At 35.2% G+C, this 26,029-nt stretch overlaps 3 protein-coding genes across 3 annotated transcripts; 2 read left to right on the forward strand and 1 right to left on the reverse strand.

Annotated features, from left to right (window-relative positions):
* The first annotated feature begins 5,124 nt into the window (after window positions 1-5,124).
* LOC131646783 (mannan endo-1,4-beta-mannosidase 7-like) lies at window positions 5,125-7,812 on the forward strand. The gene is made up of 5 exons (XM_058916748.1): window positions 5,125-5,598; window positions 5,793-5,990; window positions 6,375-6,497; window positions 6,800-7,002; window positions 7,193-7,812. Exons 1-5 carry the CDS (start codon window positions 5,257-5,259, stop codon window positions 7,620-7,622), a joined length of 1,296 nt encoding a protein of 431 aa, XP_058772731.1. The 5' UTR covers window positions 5,125-5,256; the 3' UTR covers window positions 7,623-7,812.
* A 4-nt stretch (window positions 7,813-7,816) lies between these two features.
* Window positions 7,817-9,040, reverse strand: LOC131649999 (mannan endo-1,4-beta-mannosidase 7-like). Its single transcript, XM_058919741.1, has 2 exons — window positions 8,803-9,040; window positions 7,817-7,971 (listed from the first exon to the last, which is right to left on the reverse strand). The coding sequence occupies exons 1-2, from the start codon at window positions 9,038-9,040 to the stop codon at window positions 7,817-7,819; spliced, it is 393 nt and encodes a 130-aa protein (XP_058775724.1).
* Window positions 9,041-10,458: 1,418 nt separating this feature from the next.
* LOC131646784 (uncharacterized) lies at window positions 10,459-11,425 on the forward strand. Its single transcript, XM_058916749.1, has one exon. It carries the CDS (start codon window positions 10,525-10,527, stop codon window positions 11,110-11,112), a length of 588 nt encoding a protein of 195 aa, XP_058772732.1. The 5' UTR covers window positions 10,459-10,524; the 3' UTR covers window positions 11,113-11,425.
* Window positions 11,426-26,029: the final 14,604 nt, after the last annotated feature.

The raw sequence follows: 26,029 nt of genomic DNA on the forward strand, positions 1-26,029 counted from the left end.
GACGATATAATTTTAGTGATATAATATTGTTTGATTAAATATGTTTTAATTTTATAAGGGGTAATTGTTTGATAATTATATGATCATATGTTCATATGAATGTATTTGATTAAAGTGTTTAATAATGAGATACTATTATATTGGATTTGAATTATACTGGAGGTATTGAATATCTTTGTATTACACAAATGAATTTGGACATAAAATGTATAATAGAAAAGCTATCGATTTTTCCCTCGGGCTTGTACTACACTTATATTAGTACAATTTAAGCACATGTCATTGTAAACCAGTAGTTTACTTAAATGTGTCGTTGGTAAAATCGGTTGGGTCATCTTGGATATAATATGATGCGAATAATTTGTATTGAAGAACCAGAAGTTTCTTCAATCCATTAAATTTTTGTGTGTTTCTAAAGGAAAATGAAAATTTGAGAAATTACGTTTTTATGACATTAATTGTTGCATCGACTAAAATAGCATGCATATGTCTCTACTCACAACCAAAAGTTTGTGAAATTATTTTATCAACTAATTAGACTAAGATCTTGTTTTCTGGATTTTTTAGAAATTCTTGTATAAGTATCACATATATTATTAAAATTGATATTAAATATCATGCAATATATGTTCATAAAAGGAAAATGGACCCGAAGATCCATTCTTTAGACGTCTAAAGTTAATTATATGGTTGATACTTATGAGATCATCAATTCTAAATTATATATTTGAAACACCCAAAGTATGATATTAAGATATTTATTCGCATTAAGCCAACAGTATATTATATCTTATTCCCCCCTAATTTATTCTTATACTTCTCATCTAAGTGAATATTTGGATGTGTTGTGTATCTTCCAATTGCTCCAATATAATACATTAAGATGAGTCACGAAAGAATATTGGAAAAATATAATTAATATGACTCTCAATTTTGAGGATATAATTTGAGAAAATAATCAAATACTTGATTGCAACCCAGTAGACTGATTATCACTTGATAAATTAATTTTCCCAATATTAGGGGGAGGGAATAAGTAGCTGAAATCATGAACAAGAAGTTCAAATGAACAACTGAAATCATGAACAAGAAGTTCAAATGAACAATTTAAAATAAACTGTTGTCTTGATCCTTGTACAAATCAATATGAAACAAAAGTTCACAATTTTATTCATTTGCAAAGTTTATGAAATAAATTATCAGCTGATAATACTCCACTCAACGTGGATTCTCCTATTGGATAATATAATATTGCAAATGAGTTGTTGCTGCGCCTGAAGCGTGGTATGAAAGTCGGTTCCAATGTTAAAAGTCCTCTACTAAGAAAAGAAACTAAAGATGACCTAAGTGAGGATATGAAAATGTTAAGAGCACTTTGACCTAATTTAATTTTCGTTCCAGAAGAACAAATCAAGTACTTGAAATATGAAATAAAGAGATCTCGATAAATTATGTCATGGATGAAATGGAACCGGAATTGAGATAACCAAATAAAGTCAATATTGACAATGTCTTTGTATACAATATAGCGCTAAAAGTGATCAATGATAACGAGGATCATGAGTCAAAGTCTATTAAATATTGTAGACTAAGTGAGAATTGGCCAAAATGAATATATTCAATTAAAGAAGAATTAAACTCACTTTACAAGTGATTCACTTTTGGACCTGTAGTCCGAACACCTCAAGGTGTGAAACCAATTGAATATAAATGAGTTTTTGTGGAAAAAGAAAAATAAGAATGATATGAAGTTTGATTTAGTGCTCAATGGTTTTCACAAAGACCTAAGATTGATTTTGATAAAACATATTCACCTGTAGTGGATTCAATCGATTTTTGATAATTAATTATCCTTGTAACACATGAAGGGCTTAATTTGAACATGATAGATGTAATGACATCTTATTTATATGGTTCACTTAGTAGTGACATTTATGTGAAACTCCCTGAAGGATTCAATATACCAGAGGCATGTAATTGTGGATCTCGAGAAAACTACTACATCAAATTGAACAAGTTTCTCTATGGACTGAAAGAATCTGGATGCATGTGGTATAATCGCCTCAGTAAATATTTACTGAATGATGAATATACTAATAACTCAATTTGTCCTTGTATTTTCATAAAATGATGTGGAAAAGTATTTGCAATAATAGTTGTCTATGTGGATGACATAAGTATTATTGGAACTCCCGAAGAGCTTCCAAAAGCTATAAATTGTTTAAATAAAGAGTTTGAGATGAAGGACCTAGAAAAGACAAAATATGTCTAGGTTTCCAAATTGAGCATGTGGACAAAAGAATATTTGTACATCAAAAAGGCTATATAGAAAAGTGTTGAAATGATTCTATATAAACAAATGTCACATGTTTCCTACTCCAATATGGTTGTTAGATCATTAGATGTGGAGAAAGATCTTTTTAGGCCTCGAGAAAAGGATAAAAATTGTTTGGTCCTGAAGTACCATATCTTAGTGCAATTGGAGTACTAATGCACCTTGCTAAATATACACATCATGATATATCATTTGCGGTCAATCTATAAGTAAGATAGAATTATTCACCTACACGAAGAAATTGGAAAGCGGTCAAACATATACTTCGTTATCTTAGAGATGCAGGTTACTTGTCAAATTCTCACAATGGTAGATCAGAAAGAGGTTATTTATTTACATGTGATGGTACAACCATTTCGTGGAGATCTATGAAACAAATCATTGCAACAACTTCATAAAATCCTGCATAACTATTACCACTACATGAAGTCACTTCGAAGAAGACATTTTAAGCAACGACTACAAAGAATATCGTCTCACATGTAAATGTCTGCATGAGAGGGAGAAATACATATGTTTTGCACTCTTTTTTCCTTCACCATGGTTTTGTCCCATTGGGTTTTCCTAGTAAGGTTTTTAACGAGGCAAATCACATTCAAAGGATATTGTACTCTTTTTCCTTCACTAGATTTTTTCCCATTGGGTTTTTTCTAGTAAGGTTTTAACGAGGCATATCCTCAATGGACATCCAAGGGGGAGTGTTATGAATATTTATGTTAGTGGATGTCCATCCATCTCCTAGTTTTTCATCTTCTTATTTCATACTTAATATGTGTTTAATATATGTGATTTTCTATCTCCCTTGAGTCCTATAAATAGAGATCCATATTAGAATGTAAAGCACACTTGAAATAAGATAAGATAATATTGCTCTCTTTCTTCTCTACCTCTCTTTGATCTCTCTATTGTTTTGGTTAATTTCATAACAAAAAGTATAATTTTACACCATTAATATATAAAATCCTTTTCTTTAACTTGTACTCATAATGAATATATAATCATTTTATCCCAGATAATAATAACATATTAAGAAATTTCTTAATTTTGTTTTGGTCAAGAAATTTTCTTAAACATTAAATTAACTACTTTTAGTAGTTCAAACAAATTAAATTAAGTTTATTTTACGGTATAAAAGTCGGTATTGTTGTTCATAAAGTCCCAACTGAAAAGCGTGGAAGTTGGTTTTACCTGTCTGTTTTTCATATTATACCAAATCAGTGTCGGTACCCGCCGGGTACAACCCGAGATGATTTTGTGTGGCTACGATTCATTTGAATATCATACTCTTTTCAAAATGAAAATAAAAGTAAGAATAAAATGACTTTATTTTGTAAATGGTTATACATATACCCTTTTAAAATGTCATAGTTTCGACAATGTCATATTTAATCAATATAAATTGGTCTAGCAGAAGAGAATAGACTTAAATTAAAGAGAAAAAATATACACACGGTAAGATATTTGCACACTGTGCATTAATAAAAGACGAATATTCTGCTAAATCACTTTTTTTATTTTAAAATATGTATAAGATATAATTGAATGATAAAATTCTATTATTATTTTACTTTGATAGTGGCATAGTGCATTAATTTTAATTTTTAAATTAAAAATTTAAATAATAATTATATTCATATTTAATTTTGTTATAAATATATTCATATATTCATATTTAATATTTAATTATGTTTTAAATATGATTATATGGAATCTAGATAAATAAAAAAAAGGAATATTTATTTAATACCAATTCATGCTACTAATTTATACAATTTTTTTTAAAAACATAATAGCTATTACATTTTCAATTATATTTCATTTGGTCTTATGGTCCGTTTTATAAATTAAAAAATAATAATTTTATTTTATATTTGAAAATAATTTTTAAGAAAACATAATTTAAAAAAAAACAAATAAACATACTCTTTATATAAAAGTAATTAACTCCGATAGAAAGTCATTTTGAAATTTTGTACATCAATTTTAAATTATTAATTTGTTTTTTTTATACTTAATAAAACAAATACACCAATTATTTTATATAAGAATATTATTTTTTTTATTTATCATATTTTATTAATCGGTGACTAAGTGATCAAATTCTAAAGGGTTTGAAAAGAATTTAACTTTATAACATTGCCAAAAATTAATATTGATATCACTTTAATGAATAATAATTTTAAATTATTTAAAAATGATTTGACTTTGTAGTATTGAGAAAAATTAAAATTAATTTAGTAATATTAATATCAATGTAATAAAATTAATATTAATATCACTTTAATAAAATTAATATTAATATTACTTTAATAAATGATATATTTCATTTTCTTATTTTGAAGATAAAGAAAAGTAAGACTATAAAATTTATGCCAATTTTCTTAATTCATAATTAGCATAAGATTATTTTAGTATATTATTTGTCATAAGTACTTAAAAGTATTGTTCAGTGCCAGATAACTTTTTTTTTTATTTTTCTTTAGGAAATTATTTGAAGCCATTTTTTAAAAAAAGTTGTTGATTTATATATGTCAACAATTTATTATATTAATTTATAAATATAAATAAATACTGTCAATGAACCATAGATTATAATGTTACTTTTTCTTTTATCCTATTTATATAAAAAAAAAATTTAGATTTATTGAATAAAAAATATATTTGATCTATATATTAATATTCAAAAAATAGTTTTTTTTTAGTATTTTCCTCATTTAATGATAGTTAAAGAAGACAAACTTCTTTTTCACTTTCCTTCCACCAACTGCAAATTAAAGACTATATAGATGCACTTTTCCCTTTCCTCTTCCCATTCACTATACTTACTAACCATATAATAAACCAACAAAATAATCTCCATACACATTACTAGTGTTTGTTTTTAGTGTATCTACCAAAAACCAGAACATCAAATTTCTAAGATGAAGAATTTTCCTTTCTTTTTTCTTTTGGCCATTTTGGTCCATCAAAACTTTTGTTCCAATACCAATGTAGAAGCTGCTGCTGGTGGTGGTGGTAATGGTTTTGTCAGAACAAGAGGGATCCACTTCATGTTAAATGGAAATCCTTACTATGCAAATGGTTTCAATGCTTACTGGCTAATGTATACAGCTGCTGATCCATCTCAGAGATACAAAGTCTCAAATGCTTTCAATGAAGCAAGAGCTCATGGCCTTACTGTTGCTAGAACTTGGGCTTTCAGTGATGGTGGTTATAGTCCTTTGCAGTATTCTCCTGGTTTTTATAATGAACAAATGTTTAAGGTATTTTAGATTCTCTTAAACTTTTCAATTTTTAAAATTGTTCATTTTTGTTTGTCTTAATTCTCCAGATTTTGGTTTATCTGAAATTCAAGTCTAGTAAAAATTTGTTCTAGCCAGAAATGGTGAAAATTGCTCCATTTAACCTATGATGTCATTTGGTATTTTTTGTGATTTTATCTGTTTTTGGTTTGAAGGGGTTGGATTTTGTTATATCTGAGGCTAGAAGGCATGGGATTAAGCTGATACTGAGTTTGGTGAACAACTATGAGAGTTTTGGAGGAAAGAAGCAGTATGTGAACTGGGCTAGAAGTAATAATGGACAGTATTTGACATCTGATGATGATTTCTTTAGGAACCCTGTTGTTAAAGGTTTCTACATCAACCATGTTAAGGTTAGTACAAGTTCTTTTCTCTGCTTTAGTAAAATTGTATATGATTGAGACTACAGCCACATTTCTCTGATTTTTCGCAATTAACCATGATTTAAAACTTAACTGTCTAATGAATTTTCATAATTACATGTGAATTTGATCTGATGATATTGAGATACGTCTTATAACGGAGATAGTCTTTATAATTATAAGTCGTTTTGTAAGGCTGAGTTAGACTCCACCCGAATTTTAAGATAATATAGGCCATTCGTGTCACTGTCACATTTTGGGTGTCTAGTCTTAAACGTGAAAATGTGTTAAGAATAGCACGTTAAATGAAATGTGACCTAAATATATATTTACATGATAATTTGATCTGATTTAATTTCCATGCATCTTCCATAGACTGTTCTTAACAGGTACAACAGTTTTACCGGAATCCATTACAAAGATGACTCAACAATCATGGCATGGGAGCTTATGAATGAACCTAGGTGTACATCAGATCCTTCTGGAAGAACTATTCAGGTCAAGTATTTTTTATTCTTTACTTGTTTCTTCTTCTTTTTTGATTCTTCCACCCACCTTTTCTCTTTTTCTTTCTTTTCCTCTTTTGTCTTTACCTTCCACCTTTATTCCTTAATAAGACATTGATGAGTGATTCATTCAAATTTTGCACTCAAAATACTTTTAACTTTTTTTCCACCAAACTGTGACTTTTATATATGATTTGGACAAATTTTCACAAATCACGGTCCTGATTTTATGGCCATGATGCTATTCCTTGAGAAGCTGACTCTGACTGTTCAACTTTTAACTTTTGATTATAGGGTTGGATCACAGAAATGGCTTCTTTGGTGAAGTCCATTGACAGGAATCACTTATTGGAAGCTGGTCTAGAAGGGTTTTATGGACAATCAACACCTCAAAGAACCAAATTGAATCCTTCTATTAACATAGGAACAGACTTCATTGCCAACAATCGGATTCCAAACATCGATTTTGCAACCGTTCACTGTTATCCCGATCAATGGTATGAACCACATACACCCCGAACATGACACTAACACTGACATGGGCGACACCTGTGATATTTTGAAAAAATAAATAAATTAAAAGTAATCACCGGTGGCCAACAATCACAATATTGTTACTTAGTGAATTTCGACTTTATGCAAGTACTAATAACAATATAACATTGTTTTATTTCATTGCCCAAACAGGGTACAGAGTTCAAACGAGCAAGATCAGATTGCATTTTTGAACAACTGGCTCAATGCTCACTTTCTTGATGCACAATATGCTCTAAAGAAACCAATTCTAGTAGCAGAATTTGGAAAGTCATTTAAGGATTCAGGTTACAGCACAAACCAAAGGGACCAACTTTTCAATACCGTGCTCTACAAGATATATTCATCTGCCAAAAGAGGCGGTCCTGCGAGTGGAGCATTATTCTGGCAACTTCTTACCGGAGGAATGGAATCTTTTGACGACGGTTATGGAATAATGCTTGGTCAGAGTTCTTCTACTGCTAATGTCATTGCTCAGCAATCTCATAAGCTCTATCTTATTCGGAAGATATATTCGAGGATTGCTAATGAACGACGATGGAAAAAAGCTAGAGGAAATAGAGGAAAACAAATTGGGTTCTGAAATTGGAGTTTGAAGTAGTAGTTGCTTATTGTTTGTGTTTGCTAAGTATAAAGGTTTCTCTCTTAGAGATGAATAAGAATGTTATTTTCGTCCAAGAGAGTAACTAAATTATATAGACATGTTTGTATTGTTATGTCATGCTTGTTCATCAGATCTTATTAAAATAATTTTAAAACAACTTTTAATAGCAGGATTCAATTGTTGGGAATGAAGACTGTTCTTATGTTAATAGCAGGATTCAATTTGGTCCTTTGTGGTGTTGATTGTCCATAAAACCCTTCAAGCCAGGCTTCCAATAAGTGATTCCTGTCAATGGACTTCACCAGAGAACCACTTCCGTGATCCAACCCTATAATCAAAAAGTTAAAATTAAACAGTCAGGGTCAGTTTCTGAAACAATAGCATGGCTGTGAAATCAGGACCATGAGAGGTTTTTGTATCCGTCCACAGATTGTTCGACGTGGAGCTTTGGTGGTTGTTAAATGAAGATCAACAATTTTGATCGAATGAGAGGTATGCTCCTATGCAGTCCCATATGATTCAGATCCACCTGTGTGGCGGTTTGACGAATCCCTTAAAAGAATTAGAACTATGTAGATTGGACTAGTCTTTATGGGTCCTTGATGAGCCCATAATAATAACCCTAATCTCTTTTTATTATTTGGAAAATTCTCATCCCACTCATATGCACTCATATGCTTCCTCACAGACACTCAATGAAAACTCCAAAATATCCCTCTATTTCGGATATGAAACTCTGAATACATATTTTTTTTTATAAAAAAGAGTGACTTCGAATATGCATTTCCAAAGTAATTTTTTTTTTAATAAAAAAGTGTCTCTGGAGTTGCATATCCGAAGTCACTCTTTTAAAAAAATGTGTCTACGGAGTTGCATCTTTGAAGTCACCTATTTTTAAAGATAAAGTGAATTCGGATGTGCATATCCGAAAACATGACTGAGACAAAATTCATTACAACAAAGCAACAAAACATAGATTTATCATAAATAGTCGAAATTTCATAGATAGTTCAACAGAAATTTAAAGTTACATATTGTTATAAACAGGTAGTTGGGGACGACACAACATTTTGATAACATCTTCTCCCGATCTTTAAAGTTTTGCATCCAACTCGATCGGACCCTTCGAAGAATATTGTTGAAAAGTTGTCCACATAACCTCTAAATTGTCGTCGTTCTTGATCAAATGGGGTGAACTTGACGTTTTCTTCGGCATCAAGTGAAGGTGAACGATACTCAAGCTTGACCACCTTCCGATTTTTTGGATATTGCAAGAGAGAGTTCAGTGTCGGAATTAGCTCAGCGGATGGTGTGTCGTGCGAGAACCTAAATTGAAACGACACCGGGTAACCACTACTGAAGTAGACAAAAGCAAAGTGAGGGTAGCTTTGAGTCATTTCTGATTGTGGCTTGAGATGTTGATGAAAAATTATAGAGACTATATTTATAGATTTTTTGGAGTAATATGAACCCAAAAAATCTTATCTTGCTATCTGTGGATATTTCGAATATGCACTTCTGAAATAAGCCTTGAAACCTTTTAAATTTCGAATATGCACTTCCGGAATATGCAGAAACATAATCAACATCAATCCAACTTAATAACATATAAAACAATTAAATCGGTAAGAATAAACATTCACTACATTAAATATAAATATATTATATATATGTATTGAATCGTGTTGGTTTGACATTTTAAACCCGTTTAAATAAATAACGTTTGAAGAATGATGTTTTCGGATATGCATATCCGAAACATCTTAAAATGTAAAAAAGTGCCTTCGAATATGCATAGTTGAAGAGTATTTTAGAATTTTTAGGAGTGTTTTTTCACTCTATATAGGTGTAATGAGAAATTCCCTTTTTATTTTCTCTTCTCACTTTTCAATAAATTCATATTGCAAACAAATGCATCCCAACTTGACCCAAGTGAGCTTATACTTCATCATAAAACTGAGTCACCATTTCACCATTATATTTCAGGCGTGCACTTAACTCTAGAGCTCAATCCAAACCTTCTGACTTACAATCATCTCTGTGCTTGAACTCAAATAGTGAGAGGAACAAACTATTACTCTTTAAAAAAAAATCATTTATAATATTAGATATATCATTTCAAATTATAATTGTACGATATCTAAAGATCAATTTTGATACAGATAGCGATGCATATAATTCAGTGGTAAAGGACGAAACGCCTCATGTTTTAGCTTGGTTTGAGCAGAGACGTAACCACATAATCCGAATAAACAATGCGTGTTAGATAGAAAAGTTGAATTGGTAAACGGTGATTTGGTACACACCCGTCCTTTCCTTTGATTCAAGAAGCAATGTTTTTATTTCAAAGACAAGAGAATCATGCACGAGCCACTGTACTTTATGCTGATTCATAGCCTCACGTGAAATCTAACTACACTTTCACGCATATTTTCATCCCTCCATCAATCCTCATAACTTCTCTTTTCACTCTCTTTGACTCAATAAACCAAAGTACCCAAATCTTTATATTGTTGTATATAAATAATAGTAAAACCACTTTTTGAATTGAAAAGAAAGAAATAATGAAAAAAGATACTGATGAGAGAGTAGATAGCAGCAGGTCTAATAATACAATACGCCAGTTGTTAGAGCAGTTTTGATTCTGTTCTAAACATGCACGATTGGAATAAGTCAAATTTTCAGAATATATTTCCAAAATCCATTGGTTTTCCTATGCATAAATATTTAGGAAAATTCTCTATTATCCTATAATTTAGTATTTTATAAATTTTAAAAAAAATCAGATACACTATAAATAAAAGGCTCTCATATTTCTCCCTCCCCTTCCTCTTCAAAATTTTCTTAGTTTCTTTCTCTCTCTGTTGCTACAGTTATTTCCATGGAAGCATTCAACTTCAAACCAGAGAAACTCATAATGTCGTCAACATACAATATTTTCACCGGCATCACTAAAACGCTTCGTCTTCTCGAGCTGTGCTTAGTTCTCCTCTTTTTCTTTTGGATCCTCAACCGTCTCCCTTTCGCTCTCAGTATCTCGGCAGACTTCCTCCGGAGTCCTCTCTTCATCTTTGCCTTATCCAATGCCATCATCGTTGCACTCCTCTTCTCCTCTTCCTCTGCCGCCGATTCTGCATCTCCGGTAGAAGAGCGGTTAGAGTGCCAGGATAAGCAGATTCGTGAGACGTGTTCGGAAGATGTAGATTCATGTGCAGTAACCGTAACCGATTCTGGTAATTTGCAAGGAAAAGTTTATTGCCGAAGTCAGTCTCTGCCGGAGATTACGAACGAAGAAGGAGAGAATGAGAAGGATACTTCGAGTCGGAAACTACAGAGATCGGAAACGGAGACGAAGGTGCGGGAAATTTTGTATCCGCAGGATAAGTTAAGCAATGAGGAATTTCAGCGTACGATAGAAGCTTTCATTGCAAAGCAAATGAGGTTTCTAAGGGAGGAGGAGTTATGTTAACCTAAATTAACATTGAAATTGAATTAATAAGAAAGGAAATTAGGAATTGAAATCAAAACAACTATTCCTTTTTAGGCTTGTGTTATGTGTTAGCTACTGTTTGTTAATGTTATTGAAGTGAAGATAAATTAGATACAACTATATTATTACTGCTTAGTGCTAGCTAGTTAATGCTTCCAACTTCCTATACAATCCTCCAGCAGCAGCCGGCCTTGCATACTGCGTAGCGGACAGCTAAAAGAAATGTTAAGAAAAATGCTTTTATGTAATTCTGTTTTAGCTTATGAGAAAGATTCAAACGGGCTTAAGTGGAAAGAAGATGAACTTTTTACTTATGATAAAATATGCATTTGCGGATCAGATTTTCTCTAGTCACATTTCTGTGTAGTGAAATTTGACCCCTTTATTTTTTTTAATTAAAAGATAGTTTAAAATGACTCAATGGTGAAGATTTTCACTTTATTTTACCACAAGTAAAATATAAAATGTTGGGACATCTAAACATAGGATATATATATATATATATATATATATATATATATATATATATATATATATATATATATATATATATATATATATATGAAATAAAAATTTCTCAACCAACCCCAAGGATTTCTTATATATCACATGAATTTTCATTTTTGCCCTCAACTCGCTTCCGTAGATGGATCTCCGGAAGCACTCCATATTTTTTAAAAATTTGATTTCTTCCGTAGATGTATCTACGGAAGCGTACAAAATCAAAGAAATCATATTTAAACACATTTTTTTCAACTTAAAAATACTTCCGTAGATACATCTACGGAAGGTGGTGAAAACAGAGAGTTCCGTAGATGTATCTATGGAACAGTCTGCTATTTTTTGAATTCATTTCATTTTCATTTAAAAACTCCATTTTTTAAACACACACACATTTTTTAATTCAGAATTACATATGTCCTCCACCTCTGTCTCTGCCTCCGAGTCCACCAAGAGCTCTGTTGGCTCTACCTCTGGCGTCAAGTGTCCCACGGGTCTTGGCTCGATGTCGATGGTACATAAATGCACTCTCTGCCAGCCTGATCATATCGTCCAACACACGCCTTTGAGCAGTCCCCTCAAGGAATAAACCCTCTAGAATGGCTCCGAGGCCCGTGTCAGCTATCTGACGACACAAAAGAAGAAGATCCTGAGTGTGGTCCAACTGAGCCTGATGCGCACAGAGAATCTCCTCGTGGGCTGGTCTGGGCGGACCTCCCTCGGCAACCGGAAGCATGTAGGGGTGTGAGACTCTGTAATACCAGGAGATATATCCCTCGGCACAGCTCCAGTCATGCTCTGATGGCGTCGCCCGTGCCTCCTCAGGGACCATGTGGTGCTCCCAGTCTGCAAAGACCTCCTCTAACTACATGCGGGTCATGGAGATAGGAGCTGAGACAGTAGGATCGTGAGGTATCGTCTGCTCATATCCAAACGGCCGCATGACGCGCTCCGGAAGATAGCGTACAACAATGGTTGAGCTGGAAGCCAACGATCCAAAATACATGTTAGAACAAGATTTGTTCTGATCAATATTCTTAGTTTTGATGATAACAAGGATATGAATTTTGTATGAGATAATGTGGTACTCTAATACTATGCAATTTCCGTTTCAGGAATTATACAAAGAGTATGCACAAAATCAGCGCAAGAAGCACTGACTCAGAAGGTTCAGCATGCAACATCAGAACATGGTCTGGCAAGACATCAGAAGATGGTCAAGCAGAATCAGAACATGGGTCTATGGAAGCATCAGAAGAACTTGAGATCAGAAGCAGAAGCACTGAAGTTCTCATGGTATCACGCTCAGAAGCACTTCAAGGTCAGAAAACAAGAAGATGCTCTGCACCAAGCTGTTTGACTCTGATGACATTTAAACGTTGTTTACACAAACATCAGATCAGAAGCAAGTACTAGACTGGAAGGCTACGCTGACTGACAAAAGGAACGTTAGAAGCTATTAAAGGCAACGTCAGTAGACACAGCGGAAACAAGGCTCGAGGTAGTTGACAAAAGAGTGAAACATTAAATGCAATGCTGTACGGATTACGCAAAGCATTAAATGCTCCCAACGGTCATCTTCTCAAACGCCTATAAATATGAAGTTCTGATGAGAAGCAAAGGTTAATGAACGAATTACAAACTCTGAACCAACTTGCAGAAACGCTGTTCAAATCAAAAGCTCTCATACTTCATCATCAAGCTCACTTATTGCTGTTGTAATATTATAGTGAGATTAAGCTTAAACTTTAAGAGAAATATCACAGTTGTGATTATAGCTTTTAAGAAGCATTGTAATACTCTTAGAATTTGTTTACATTAATTTGTAAAGGACTAGAGTGATCAGGTTGTTGATCAATATACTCTAGCAAGTCTTAGAAGTTGTCTAAGCAGTTTGTTCCTAGAGTGATCAGGTTGTGATCAGGATACTCTAGAAGACTTAGCAGTTGTCTAAGTGGAAAACCATTGTAATCAAGTGTGATTAGTGGATTAAATCCTCAGGTGAGGTAAATCACTCCAAGGGGGTGGACTGGAGTAGTTTAGTTAACAACGAACCAGGATAAAAATCATTGTGCAAATTGTTTTTATCTTACAAGTTTTAAAGCTACACTTATTCAAACCCCCCTTTCTAAGTGTTTTTCTATCCTTCAATTGGCATCAGAGCGTCGGTTCTAAGGTGCAAGCACTTAACCGTGTTTAGAAAAGATTCAGGAAGAGAAAAACGCTTCAGTAAAAGATGGCTGGTGAAATTCCAACAAACACATCTACATCTACATCTGGCTCTGCTGAGCAATACAATGGTAACAATGGTTATACTAGACCACCAGTATTTGACGGTGAAAACTTTGAATACTGGAAAGATAAAGTGGAAAGTTACTTCCTTGGTCTAGATTGTGACTTATGGGATCTTCTGGTGGATGGTTACAAACATCCAGTAAAAGCTACAGGCGTAAGGCTTACAAGACAAGAAATGAATGATGATCAAAAGAAGCTTTTCAAAAATCATCATAAATGTATGACTGTTTTGCTGAATCCTATCTCTCATGCTGAGTATGAGAAGATATCTAACAGGGAAACTGCCCATGATATATATGAGTCATTGAAAATGACCCATGAAGGAAATGCTCAAGTCAAGGAGACCAAAGCTCTTGCTCTAATCCAGAAATATGAAGCCTTCAAGATGGAGGACGATGAAGATATTGAGAAGATGTTCTCAAGATTTCAAACGCTAACTGCTGGATTAAGAGTTCTGGACAAAGGTTACACCAAGGCTGATCATGTAAAGAAGATCATCAGAAGCTTACCCAGAAGATGGGGTCCAATGGTGACTGCATTCAAGATTGCAAAGAATCTGAATGAGGTTTCTTTGGAAGAGCTAATCAGTGCCTTGAGAAGCCATGATATAGAGCTGGATGGAAATGAGCCTCAGAAGAAAGGTAAGTCTATTGCATTAAAATCTAATATTAAAAAATGCACAAACGCTTTTCAGGCTAAAGAAGTAGATTCTGAAGAATCAGAATCAGAAGAAGAAGATGAACTGTCCATGATCTCCAGAAGGGTGAACCAACTCTGGAAGAGCAAGCAAAGGAAGTTCAAGAGCTTCAGAAGTTCAAAGAAATTTGAACGAGGAGAATCTTCTGGTGGCAGAAGATCTGATAAGAAGAAAGTTGTCTGCTATGAGTGCAATGAGCCTGGACACTTCAAGAATGAATGTCCAAAACTTTAGAAGGAGAATCCCAAGAAGAAGTTTCATAAGAAGAAAGGTCTTATGGCAACATGGGATGATTCTGAATCAGAATCAGAATCAGACTCTGAAGGAGAGTAAGCCAACTTTGCACTGATGGCCACAGTGAATGATGGATCAGAATCTACATCAGAATCAGATTCTGAAGAGGTATTTTCTGAACTATCTAAAGATGAATTAGTTTCCAGCTTGACTGAACTTCTGGAATTCAAGGCTCACCTTAGTATCAAATACAAAAAGCTGAAAAAGCAATTTGAATTTGAAACTAAGAAGCTGGAAGTGGAAAATTCTGAACTGAAGGAAAAAGTTTTAAAATTATCCAAAGATAATGGATCTTCTTCTGAATCAGAAAAATTCATTCCTAGTCTCAATCATATTCTGAAAGAATATGACCCGAGCTTCAGAAAGTTCCTATCTAGAAGTATTGGCCGAAGTCATCTTGCTTCTATGATATATGGTGTCTCTGGAAACAAAAGGTTTGGTTTTGGCTATGAGGGTGATACCTCACATAAATTTGAACCTGTTGATGATTTGAAAATCACATACAAGCCATTGTATGATCAGTTCAAATATGGCCACTCACATGATATCAAGCTCACATCACATGCACAGAGTTTTAACAGAACACACACCAAGAAGCATGTGACACAACCTAAAAGATATCATGCTGACAAACCCAAAGAATATCATGTTGTTCCTCCTGTTAATTATCATGCTAAACCCAAGTTTAATCAGAACTTGAGGAAAACTAACAAGAAAGGACCCAAGAAATTGTGGGTACCTAAGGAGAAGATAATTTCTGTTGCAGATATCCTTAGCTGCAAAGAGGACAAAGCACAAAATGTCATGGTACCTGGACTCTGGGTGCTCACGACACATGACGGGAAGAAGGTCCATGTTCCAAGACCTGGTGCTTAAGTTTGGTGGAGAAGTCAAGTTTGGAGGAGATCAGAAGGGCAAAATTATTGGCTTTGGAACCATAAGTATTGGTAACTCTCCTTCCATAACTAATGTACTTCTTGTAGAAGGATTAACGCATAACTTATTGTCCATAAGTCAATTAAGTGACAATGGTTATGATATAATCTTCAATCAAAAGTCTTGCAAGGCTGTAAGTCAGAAGGATGACTCAATCCTATTTACAGGCAAGAGAAAGAACAACATCTATAAGATTGATCTTTCAGATCTTGAGAAGCAGAAGGTGACTTGCCTTATGTCTGTTTCTGAAGAGCAATGGGTCTGGCACAGAAGATTAGGACATGCTAGTTTGAGAAAGATTTCTCAGATTAACAAACTAAATCTGGTCAGAGGTCTTCCAAATCTGAAATATAAATCAGATGCTCTTTGTGAAGCATGTCGGAAGGGCAAGTTCTCCAAACCTACATTCAAATCTAAGAATGTTGTCTCTTCCTCAAGGCCATTAGAACTTCTGCACATTGATCTGTTTGGACCAGTCAAAACAGCATCTGTCAGAGGGAAGAAATATGGATTAGTCATCGTAGATGATTATAGCCGCTGGACATGGGTAAAGTTCTTAAAACACAAGGATGGGTCTCATTCAGTGTTCTTTGAATTCTGCACTCAGATCCAATCTGAGAAGGAGTGTAAAATCATAAAGGTCAGAAGTGATCATGGTGGCGAATTTGAGAACAGATTCTTTGAGGAGTTCTTCAAAGAAAATGGTATTGCCCATGATTTCTCTTGCCCTAGAACTCCACAGCAAAATGGAGTTGTAGAGCGAAAGAATAGGACTCTGCAAGAAATGGCCAGAACCATGATCAATGAGACCAATATGGCTAAGCACTTCTGGGCAGAAGCATTAAACACTGCATGTTATATTCAGAATAGAATCTCTATAAGACCTATTCTAAATAAGACTCCTTATGAATTATGGAAGAACAGAAAGCCCAACATTTTATATTTTCATCCTTTTGGATGTGTGTGTTTTATTCTGAATACTAAAGATCATCTTGGTAAGTTTGATTCTAAGGCACAAAAATGTTTTCTTCTTGAATATTCTGAACACTCTAAAGGCTACAGAGTATACAATACTGAAACATTGGTTGTAGAAGAATCAATCAATATCAGGTTTGATGATAAGCTTGGTCTTGAAAAACCAAAGCAGTTTGAGAATTTTGTAGATATAGATATTGACATATCAGAAGCTGTAGAACCAAGAAGCAAAGCTCCAGAAGCTGAAAGTCTCAGAAGCAATGAGTCAGAAGATCAAATTGCTGCATCTTTAGAGAATCTCAGGATTTCTGAAGAGCCAACAGTCAGAAAATCTTCTAGACTCTCCTTAGCTCACTCAGAAGATGTGATCCTTGGAAAGAAAGACGATCCCATCAGAACAAGAGCATTCCTTAAGAACAATGCAGAATGTCAATTAGGTCTTGTTTCTTTGATCGAGCCAACTTCTGTTGATCAAGCTCTAGAAGATCCAGACTGGATAATTTCCATGCAAGAAGAACTAAATCAGTTTACAAGGAATGATGTATGGGATTTGGTTCCTAGACCAAAAGGATTCAACATCATTGGTACTAAGTGGGTGTTCAGAAACAAGCTCAGTGAAAAGGGAGAAGTGGTAAGAAACAAAGCCAGACCGGTGGCTCAGGGATATAGTCAGCAAGAAGGGATTGACTATACAGAAACCTTTGCACCAGTGGCCAGGTTAGAATCTATTCTCTTATTAATTTCTTTTGCCACTCAACATAACATCACTCTGTACCAGATGGATGTTAAGAGTGCCTTCTTAAATGGTTATATAGATGAAGAAGTCTATGTCCATCAACCTCCTGGTTTTGAAGACTCTAAGTCTCCAGAATATGTTTTCAAACTTAAGAAATCATTGTATGGATTGAAGCAAGCTCCCAGAGCTTGGTATGAAAGATTAAGTTCTTTCCTTCTGGACAATGGTTTCACTAGAGGACAAGTGGACACAACTCTTTTCTGTAAAACATCTAAGAAGGATATTTTAATTTGTCAAATCTATGTTGATGATATTATATTTGGAACAACTAATGCTTCACTTGGAAAGGAATTTGCTAAGTGTATGCAGGCTGAATTTGAAATGAGCATGATGGGTGAACTCAAGTATTTCCTTGGGATTCAAATCAATCAAACTTCTGATGGAACCTATGTTCATCAAACGAAGTATGTGAAAGAACTTCTGAAGAAGTTTAATCTTTCTGAAAGCAAAGAAGCCAAAACTCTTATGCATCCAACATGTGTTCTAGGTAAGGATGAGGTAAGTAAGAAGGTAGATCAGAAGTTGTACAGAGGTATGATTGGATCTCTTCTATACTTAACTGCTTCTAGACCTGACATTCTATTCAGTGTTTGTTTGTGTGCTAGATTTCATTCAGATCCTAGAGAATCTCACTTAACTACCGTTAAGAGAATTCTGAGGTATCTGAAAGGTACTACTAACGTTGTGTTAGTCTACAGAAGATCTAAAGAATACAACTTAGTAGGATTCTGTGATGCTGACTATGCTGGAGATAGAATTGAAAGGAAAAGTACTTCTGGAAGTTGTCAATTTCTTGGAAGTCATCTGATCTCCTGGTACAGCAAGAAGCAAGCTACTATAGCTCTGTCAACAACTGAAGCAGAATATGTTGCTGCTGCTGGATGTAGCACACAAATGCTATGGATGAAGAGTAAGCTAGAAGATTATCAGATATATGAGAGTAACATTCCTATTTTCTGTGATAATACTTCTGCTATATATTTATCTAAGAATCCTATCTTACATTCCAAAGCTAAACATATTGAGATTAAACATCATTTCATAAGGGGCTATGTTCAGAAGGGTGTTCTTTCTTTGAACTTTGTGGATACAGACCATCAATGGGCTGATATCTTTACAAAACCCCTTGCTGAAGATAGGTTTAAGTACATTATGAAGAATATCAGTATGGACTTATGCCCAGAATGAGAAGATGAGAAGATCTTTGTATGAATATCTTCTGAAATGTGTTAGGACTAGACAGCTATAAGAAGTTCTGATACTAATCAATTAGAAGTTCTGATTCTGTTATTACTAACGTTTCATTATCTAAGTTGATTCAGAAGCTCTTTTAAAGCAAAACAGCTGTCACCAGTCTTTCCAGAAAATGAACACGTGTTCACTATTTTTGGACAAGCATGCGTGCAGTTGAGGAGACGCCGCCCTAGGTAACTGTGCAAATCATTTCACTTTGTCACATTATCTCTCCTAACGTCATTTCTCATTAAATGCATATTGATGTCACTTTTTTTAATCATTTCTTTTAAACAGTTTTCTTTTTACTTTATTTTTAATTTCTTTTTCAAACCATTTAAATAACCCGCTTCATCTTCATTTTCTCTTTTTCTTTCTCTCTCCATCTGTGCATCTCTTTCTTTGCATTTGTTTCCTTCAAACCCTAGTCTGTGATCAGAAACCAAGCAACATCATCATGAATTCTTCCTCTCAACTGGTATACAACAAGCACAGATACGCTCCTCTGAAGACTTGCTCCATTCCTCAGTCAGAACTGGAAGTTCTCTGTGAGTCCTCAGTGGACTTTGAAAATTTGAAAGCATATGGTTTCAAACCTGATGCTAAACTCATGGCACAGGGATGGTCAAACTATCTGGCTAGATTGGCTGGACCAATTTACCCTGAACTAGTGAAAGATTTATGGGTTCATGCAACCGTCACTCCAACCGTCATTATCTCCTTCGTGCTAGGGCATGAAGTTGTGATAACTGAGAAGTTAATCATGAAGCTGTACAACTTGACCGATGAAGAAGGAGTCACTGGTCCCCTTCCTGGCAGAGTTGATTGGTTCCTGTTGCACCCTGATTTTTACCCTACGATTCCTGTTCATTCGCATCATTGCATTTCATCAGCTTATGCTTTATGTTTCCTAATCTTGTACGATTTTATGATTTTAGTTTTTAATTCAATTTAAATCAAGTTGAATTTTAAATTAGAATTAATAAAATCATTGTTTTTATCATTTTATTTTGTTGTTATTGTTTTTGTTTTTTCTTTTTATTTCATGTTGATAGGTGCAATTAAATAAAAGGGAGGTTCTTTATTGGTCCATTTGCAAATTCAATTGGAAGGCCCATTTCCTTTTTGTTTGATCCAAGTCTCATTTTGTGAAGTCAAACCATGAAGAAAAATTACAAGTGGGACCACCAACATTCAAGTCACGATTTCTACAGGAAAGAAATCACGTTTCTTTTGCAGCCAAGATATTCACGTTTCATGCTCATGACTCCCACCAAGTGCTATTTCCAAGTTCAAAACTTTCGGCCGAAGTTTCCATCAAACAAAATCTCAGCCTTTCATTTCATGATCAATGGCCAAGAATCTCCAAGGATGATTTCACACGGATTCCTCTCCAAATCTGTAACAAACTTCTCCACGATTTTCCCTCTCAATTTCTCTCCAATTTGTCACACAATCTGCACCTCACTCTCCTATAAATACAGATGAGATCACAACAGTAAAGGGGAGAAAAAGAGTAATGTTATGCTGCCAAAATGATTCTAGAAGATTTCTCCTCCAAAATGCACTGAAACACTGAAACAGATCCAAACACTCATCCTTCCATCACTTCAATACTTCACCATTCATCTGCAATAATCCAACGCCATCGTCATCGTCATCATCACCTCATACCAACTTCATCACCATAAACCTTCCATCTCTGCAAATTACCATAACTCCACAATACAAACCTACACCTTCAATATGATTCTGCAGTAGACTTCTTCATGTTCTAACACCACAATCACAACCGAAACCGATTCTTCACGCGAGCACCTTTCATCATTTCGAAGACGTCAACACGCTTGCATCAACAACATCGGTTCGGTGCTCTATTCAGCAATATCCTCAACAACTCGGCGACATTCAGAGTCATTTCTTCTGCAACTTACAACGAATTCACATTCACCATCACATACGATTTAACGAACGCAACAACAACGACAAGCGGATTCCAATTCATAAATCGCAAGAGGAGAATACGAGAAGAGGAAGATTGAGTTGCAGAGGAAGAGAGAATCGAGATTACCGTGGATCTTCACCTCCGAGAACGTTCGGAGTCGGTTGGTTTTCTTTTTCTAAATCTTCTTCATGTTTGTTATAGTGTCTATCTTAGATCGATTACCATGCCATAATTGTTGTTGTCTTTGTTGAATATTAGCCATGATTGAATTTAGTGCATCGATAATTGTTGTTGAAATTGATTGTTGTGTGTTTGTGCTTGTTGTGTGATTCTTTAATCTGATGATGCTGTATGATTGTTGTTGTGATGCCATGAATCAGGTTATTTCAATTGCTATGCCATGTTGCTATTTCTTTTCCACGATTGTTGTTGTTGAAAGTTGAATCGCTCTGTTTGTTGTGTGAACCGAAAATCAAAATGAATAGATAGAGAGATGCGAATCAAGAGAATAGAGTTTAGGAGAGAGAGATGAGGTCGTGTTGCCGCTGTTGTTTCGTATAGAATAGATAGCCGAGAGAGTTTAGGGGAGAAGTTTGATTGATTCTGGAAACAAAAAGAAACAGAGGAAGTGAGAGAGGAGACCAAACGGCGCCCATCCTTAGTTCATTAGGTTTATTTGTTTTTTTTTTAACTATTTCGGGCCGGGTCTTGTTTAAGCCCACCCGAATTCTTTGCCTGCACACTCCCTTTTGCGGATCCACCCCATGTTGGCTTGGTTTCCATTTGTTTTGGGCCTGCATCCAAAGGGCCCAGCGCTCCAGTTTATATACACCCCCATTTCTACTTTTTTTCTTTGTTTGTTTTAAATTTCTTTTTAGTTGTTTGATTTAGATTTTATGATATTAAAAATACAAAAACATGCTTTTATTTTAAATTTAGGCTTTATTTTTATTTTCATATTAAAAACCACAAAAATATTTTTACTTGTTTATTTTCCTTTTTAGCTACTTGTTTTGTATATAATCATCTTTTATATTTTCTATTTTCTTTTAAAATGCTTTGTTTGATTTTCTTTTCTTTTCTTTTTAAGCACATGTTAACTCCGTTCCACAATAATTGTTTAAGTCTCCAAAGGTCGAGCAGCAGTGAAATGCGACGTTTAACATCACACACACACAAAATCTTTTGAGCCGAACTACGGTTGCTCTGATTCCTTAATCGGGATACGTAGGCATTAGGTCGCGGGGCCTGAATGAGCACAATCTTGTATATATTTTCTTTCTTTTCCCCGTGTTTATTTTCTCTTCCTTTTTGTGTGTTTTCCTTTAGCTTTTAACTTTAGTTTTTTAAACAACACCCTTAGATTTAGACTAACAAGAGCGGATCCCGTCGAGTACGACGGACGTGAGGAGTGCTAACCCGTTCTCCTTGCGTAACCGACACCCTTACCTGTATCTCTGGGTCGTAAGACCGTTGTTTGTTTTCTTTATAGGTTTTACTCGATGTTTTCCTTTCCCATTTTTGGGATAAATAAACAATCGATGGCGACTTCATTGATTTCATTTTGATGATTTCGATCCAGTTGTTTCAGTTCCAGGTTGAGAAGCTGATTTCGTGTGTTACCGGTACTGATTCAAGTCTAACTGGTACCTTGAAGCCGTTTTATCAAGTTTGGGCTGAGATTATTCTGGGCTCTCTTCATCACAGAAAGAGATTCTTCTCTTCATCTTACATCAGTCCTGACCATAAGTACACTCTCTCCTGCATCGGAAGAAGAATTGAGATCAACATCTCCAACATCATCTTTGAGAATCTGAAGTTGGCTATTGGAGAATCAAGAGATGACGAACGAGCAGAGTATCCTCATCTTCAAAGAAATGTTGTTCCTTTCGCCAGAGTGATCTCAGACATTCTGATTGAAAGTGACCTAATGGACTCCCTAAGGGCTATTGGAACACCTAACTTCTTTAGAGTCACTCGGGGTTCTATCTTCAATGGTCTTGACTTGCTGAGAATGGAACTTGTTAAGGAAATATCTGCTGTTCCCTTTGACATTGAATACAGAAGAATTCCTGTTGCAGGCTTCTCTTCAAGCAGAACTTTGCCAGGCTGTTAAATTCTATTTGGAGGCTTCTGTGAGAAATTCATCGTCTATTGATCCTGCATGGATTCGTGGATGAGTGCTTCCTTCTCAAGCTGACCTCAAGAAGGAGGATAAGAAGAAGCGAGAGAAAAGGCTAAAGAGAAAGGCTGCAGAAGAAGCTGTCAAGAGAGAAACAAGGCAGAAGGTCACTTATGACCCTCTTAAGGTTGATTCCTTTGAGGCAATCAGAACAGGTAACTTCTCCAGGCATGTGTACCAACCTCCACCTATCCAACCTTTCCCTTCTGAACCTCAAAATATCCTTATCTCTACAAATATTCCTCAATCACCTACTCCTGCACAAACTCCTACCCCCATATCACCTTTACCTAATAGCTTGCAAACACCATCATCTTCTCAAGTTCTCAACCCTACCCCCTTAACTACCATCCTTTCCACACCTACAGATATACCTTCCTCATCAACCTCTTTCACTGATATTCCCTCTTCCTCAACCACTGCACATTCACCTTCTCTATCCCATCCCTTACCTACCAGAAAATCCAACCCTTACTGCCTTCTCTACCCTGACTACAAATTCACCTTCAACCCTCCTGAACCTGAACCCCATATCTACCTGGAGCTGTTCAGACATGAAGTGATTAGCAGGCTGGACCTTTTGAGGGATGCTTTCCTTAATGGTCTTGATGATGTTTCTACAAGAAATCTCTGGAGAAGTTTTCGCCAGGATTTTCAAGTAGGAGCAATGGGAGTACAGAAGAGACTAGTGGCTGCTGCCCCTGGTTATGCTGGTTATCTTCTGAAGGGTGACAATGGTATCTATTATCATCCCCTCAGAAACTGTGTTGCTGCTGAGGAAAAGAGATTTGTTGATGAATTGGAAGAAGCAAGAATTGCTGCTGCAATGGAAGCAAATCCTTGCAGGGAAATTGTGGTTTGGAAGCCTCAATACTGTTGAAAGTATTTGTGGGTAAATATTTTCTGTAATATATCGTATCCACAGGGATTGGTTAATATCACTGCCGTTCTATAGTTGTTTATTTTGAGTTAAGAAATTTGGTTTGGTTTGTTTTATACTAATAATAATATCAAAAGCAAATAATAAAATAAAAGCAAGTAAAGGACTTTGTGTTAACAAATAAAGAAAGATGTTGAGTCTTTAGGGTTCATCAACCTAATCCTATACAATTATCAATTAATTCACAATAGAACAATCCTTTGAATCATTATCTTCACTTATCCTCAAATAAGATTCCATGTCTGCAAATCAAATTAGATAACTTTTACCGGTATGAGATTCGATCTCTCCAAATCACAATAACGATAATAGTAATTAAGAACGATAATTATGAAAACCCAATTACAATTCCATCTCTGCAAATTGCAATTGAATCAATATAGTAACCTAGGGCAAAAGTTAAATCCTTTCTTTCGATCAAAGATTCAACAATGATGTAAATTAAAAACAAGGTTTCTTATTGATAATAAATTCAAACAATTGTTCACAGGGATTAATCAATGGTAATGTATATTCATAGGTTAACTACTACCTTAGACTCAACAAGAGGGATTTAGCTCTCCATAGACATGAAGAACATACAAGAATCAATGGAGGAATTCATCTTCATCAATAGAATGCCTTCAATTGGTAAAGAATCCACCTTCTATTGTTATTCTCAGCTTCAGAATCAGATTCCTCTCCTAATTTCGCTCCCACAAAGTATATATAACCACTTGGAAACTAGGGCTTTAAAACAGAACTTTTGGGCTTTTAACGCCGAGGCCGCGGCGCGGCAACGGGCTGGCGCGGCGCGCCCCTCAAACAGAAGTATTTTCGCGGCGCGCCTAGAAACTCTCGCGGCGCGCCCTTTGTACTTTCCATCTTTTTCTTCAGCCTTTGAGACTTCCAGCTTTCTTTCCTCCTCATGTTCTTCTTAAGTTCTTATTCAGCTCAAAACCTGCAACAATAACACCCACAAGTGATTCGATTTGCTTTACGCACGAACTAAACTTATTCAGTTCAATTCTTAATAAAAACCTATGGATTCATCACATTTTTGCATTGGTTTAGAGAAGAAATCACTTATATTAACACATGAATTTACCATTAATTTACTCCTAACAAACTCTCCCCAACTTAGAGTTTTGTTTGTCCCTAAACAAAATTACTTACCTCCAACAAAGTTTACCGACTGTAATACGGTGAACTGACTTTTTATATTTGAAAATGTCGCGGTTAAGCAAGAGTCGCCACCGACTTTTATTTTATCCAAACAAATTCGGAAAGGCAAAAAGAAACAGGAAAAAACCTTTTAAGAAATCTAAGTTCGGGGGGTAATTTATGCAAAGGGAAGGTGTAAGGCACCCTTTGCATCCATGGTTTTCCATGGGCTCTTAATTGCTTTGCTTGCTCGTTTTCAGAAAATGTAGATGAAAGGAAAAAAGTGGACTTTAGCTCGTAAATGAGCGTAGCCAGTTTTCGAAGAATTGTGAGAAAGAATATTAAAGATGAGCATTGCAAGGCAATTAGGGGCAATTACCTTAAACTCAGATGATAGGTCTCTTTTTAGCCTTTCAGAATGAAAGGGTCTATCCTTGCCATAAGAGGGCAGGAAGCCTTTCGTTTGGAGGTTGAAGGGTCATCGAAGCATCCTTTGCCATAAGACTGTCCCATGCCATAGAAGGGCGGGTAGTCTAAGGCAAGGATCAGAATAAGCCATTTCGTAGGCAGCCAGAAGATACCTCAGCCTTTTTCCGTAGGCAACTTCCGAGGGTCGAGGTCATTTTTGTGTATCGAAGGCAGCATCATTTAGGGTCGTGACCTTTTTATCGAGGCAACATGGCTGAGTTATCCTCGAATTCGAGGGACGTGGCTTATTCTGCAAAAACACAAAGGCAACAGGCAACAAGGCAACAGGCAACAGGCAACAGAGAGGGTTACCCAAAAAGCGTGCGTGTGTGCATCAATCACGTGATTCAATTCGGATATTTATCTTTTAATTAGTTATTCTAATTCAGTTTAAGGCTTGCACTCCCTAAGATTACTAACCACGCAGTATATAATAACATAAAGCAATAAAGGGGGGCGGGAAATTGTAACCAGCGGATCCCTTATCAGGG

Source organism: Vicia villosa, linkage group LG2, assembly GCF_029867415.1.
Source record: "Vicia villosa cultivar HV-30 ecotype Madison, WI linkage group LG2, Vvil1.0, whole genome shotgun sequence".
NCBI lineage: Eukaryota > Viridiplantae > Streptophyta > Magnoliopsida > Fabales > Fabaceae > Vicia > Vicia villosa.

What these genes read in the sequence shown, in the direction of transcription:
- LOC131646783 (XM_058916748.1), top strand. Translation starts at nt 5,257, where the DNA reads ATGAAGAATTTTCCTTTCTTTTTTCTTTTGGCCATTTTGGTCCATCAA. An exon ending in TCTACATCAACCATGTTAAG is followed by an intron (nt 5,991 to 6,374) that starts GTTAGTACAAGT and finishes CATCTTCCATAG; the next exon opens with ACTGTTCTTAACAGGTACAA. An exon ending in CTTCTGGAAGAACTATTCAG is followed by an intron (nt 6,498 to 6,799) that starts GTCAAGTATTTT and finishes TTTTGATTATAG; the next exon opens with GGTTGGATCACAGAAATGGC.
- LOC131649999 (XM_058919741.1), bottom strand. Translation starts at nt 9,040, where the DNA reads ATGACTCAAAGCTACCCTCACTTTGCTTTTGTCTACTTCAGTAGTGGT. An exon ending in AGAACGACGACAATTTAGAG is followed by an intron (nt 7,972 to 8,802) that starts GTTATGTGGACA and finishes TTTTGATTATAG; the next exon opens with GGTTGGATCACGGAAGTGGT.
- LOC131646784 (XM_058916749.1), top strand. Translation starts at nt 10,525, where the DNA reads ATGGAAGCATTCAACTTCAAACCAGAGAAACTCATAATGTCGTCAACA.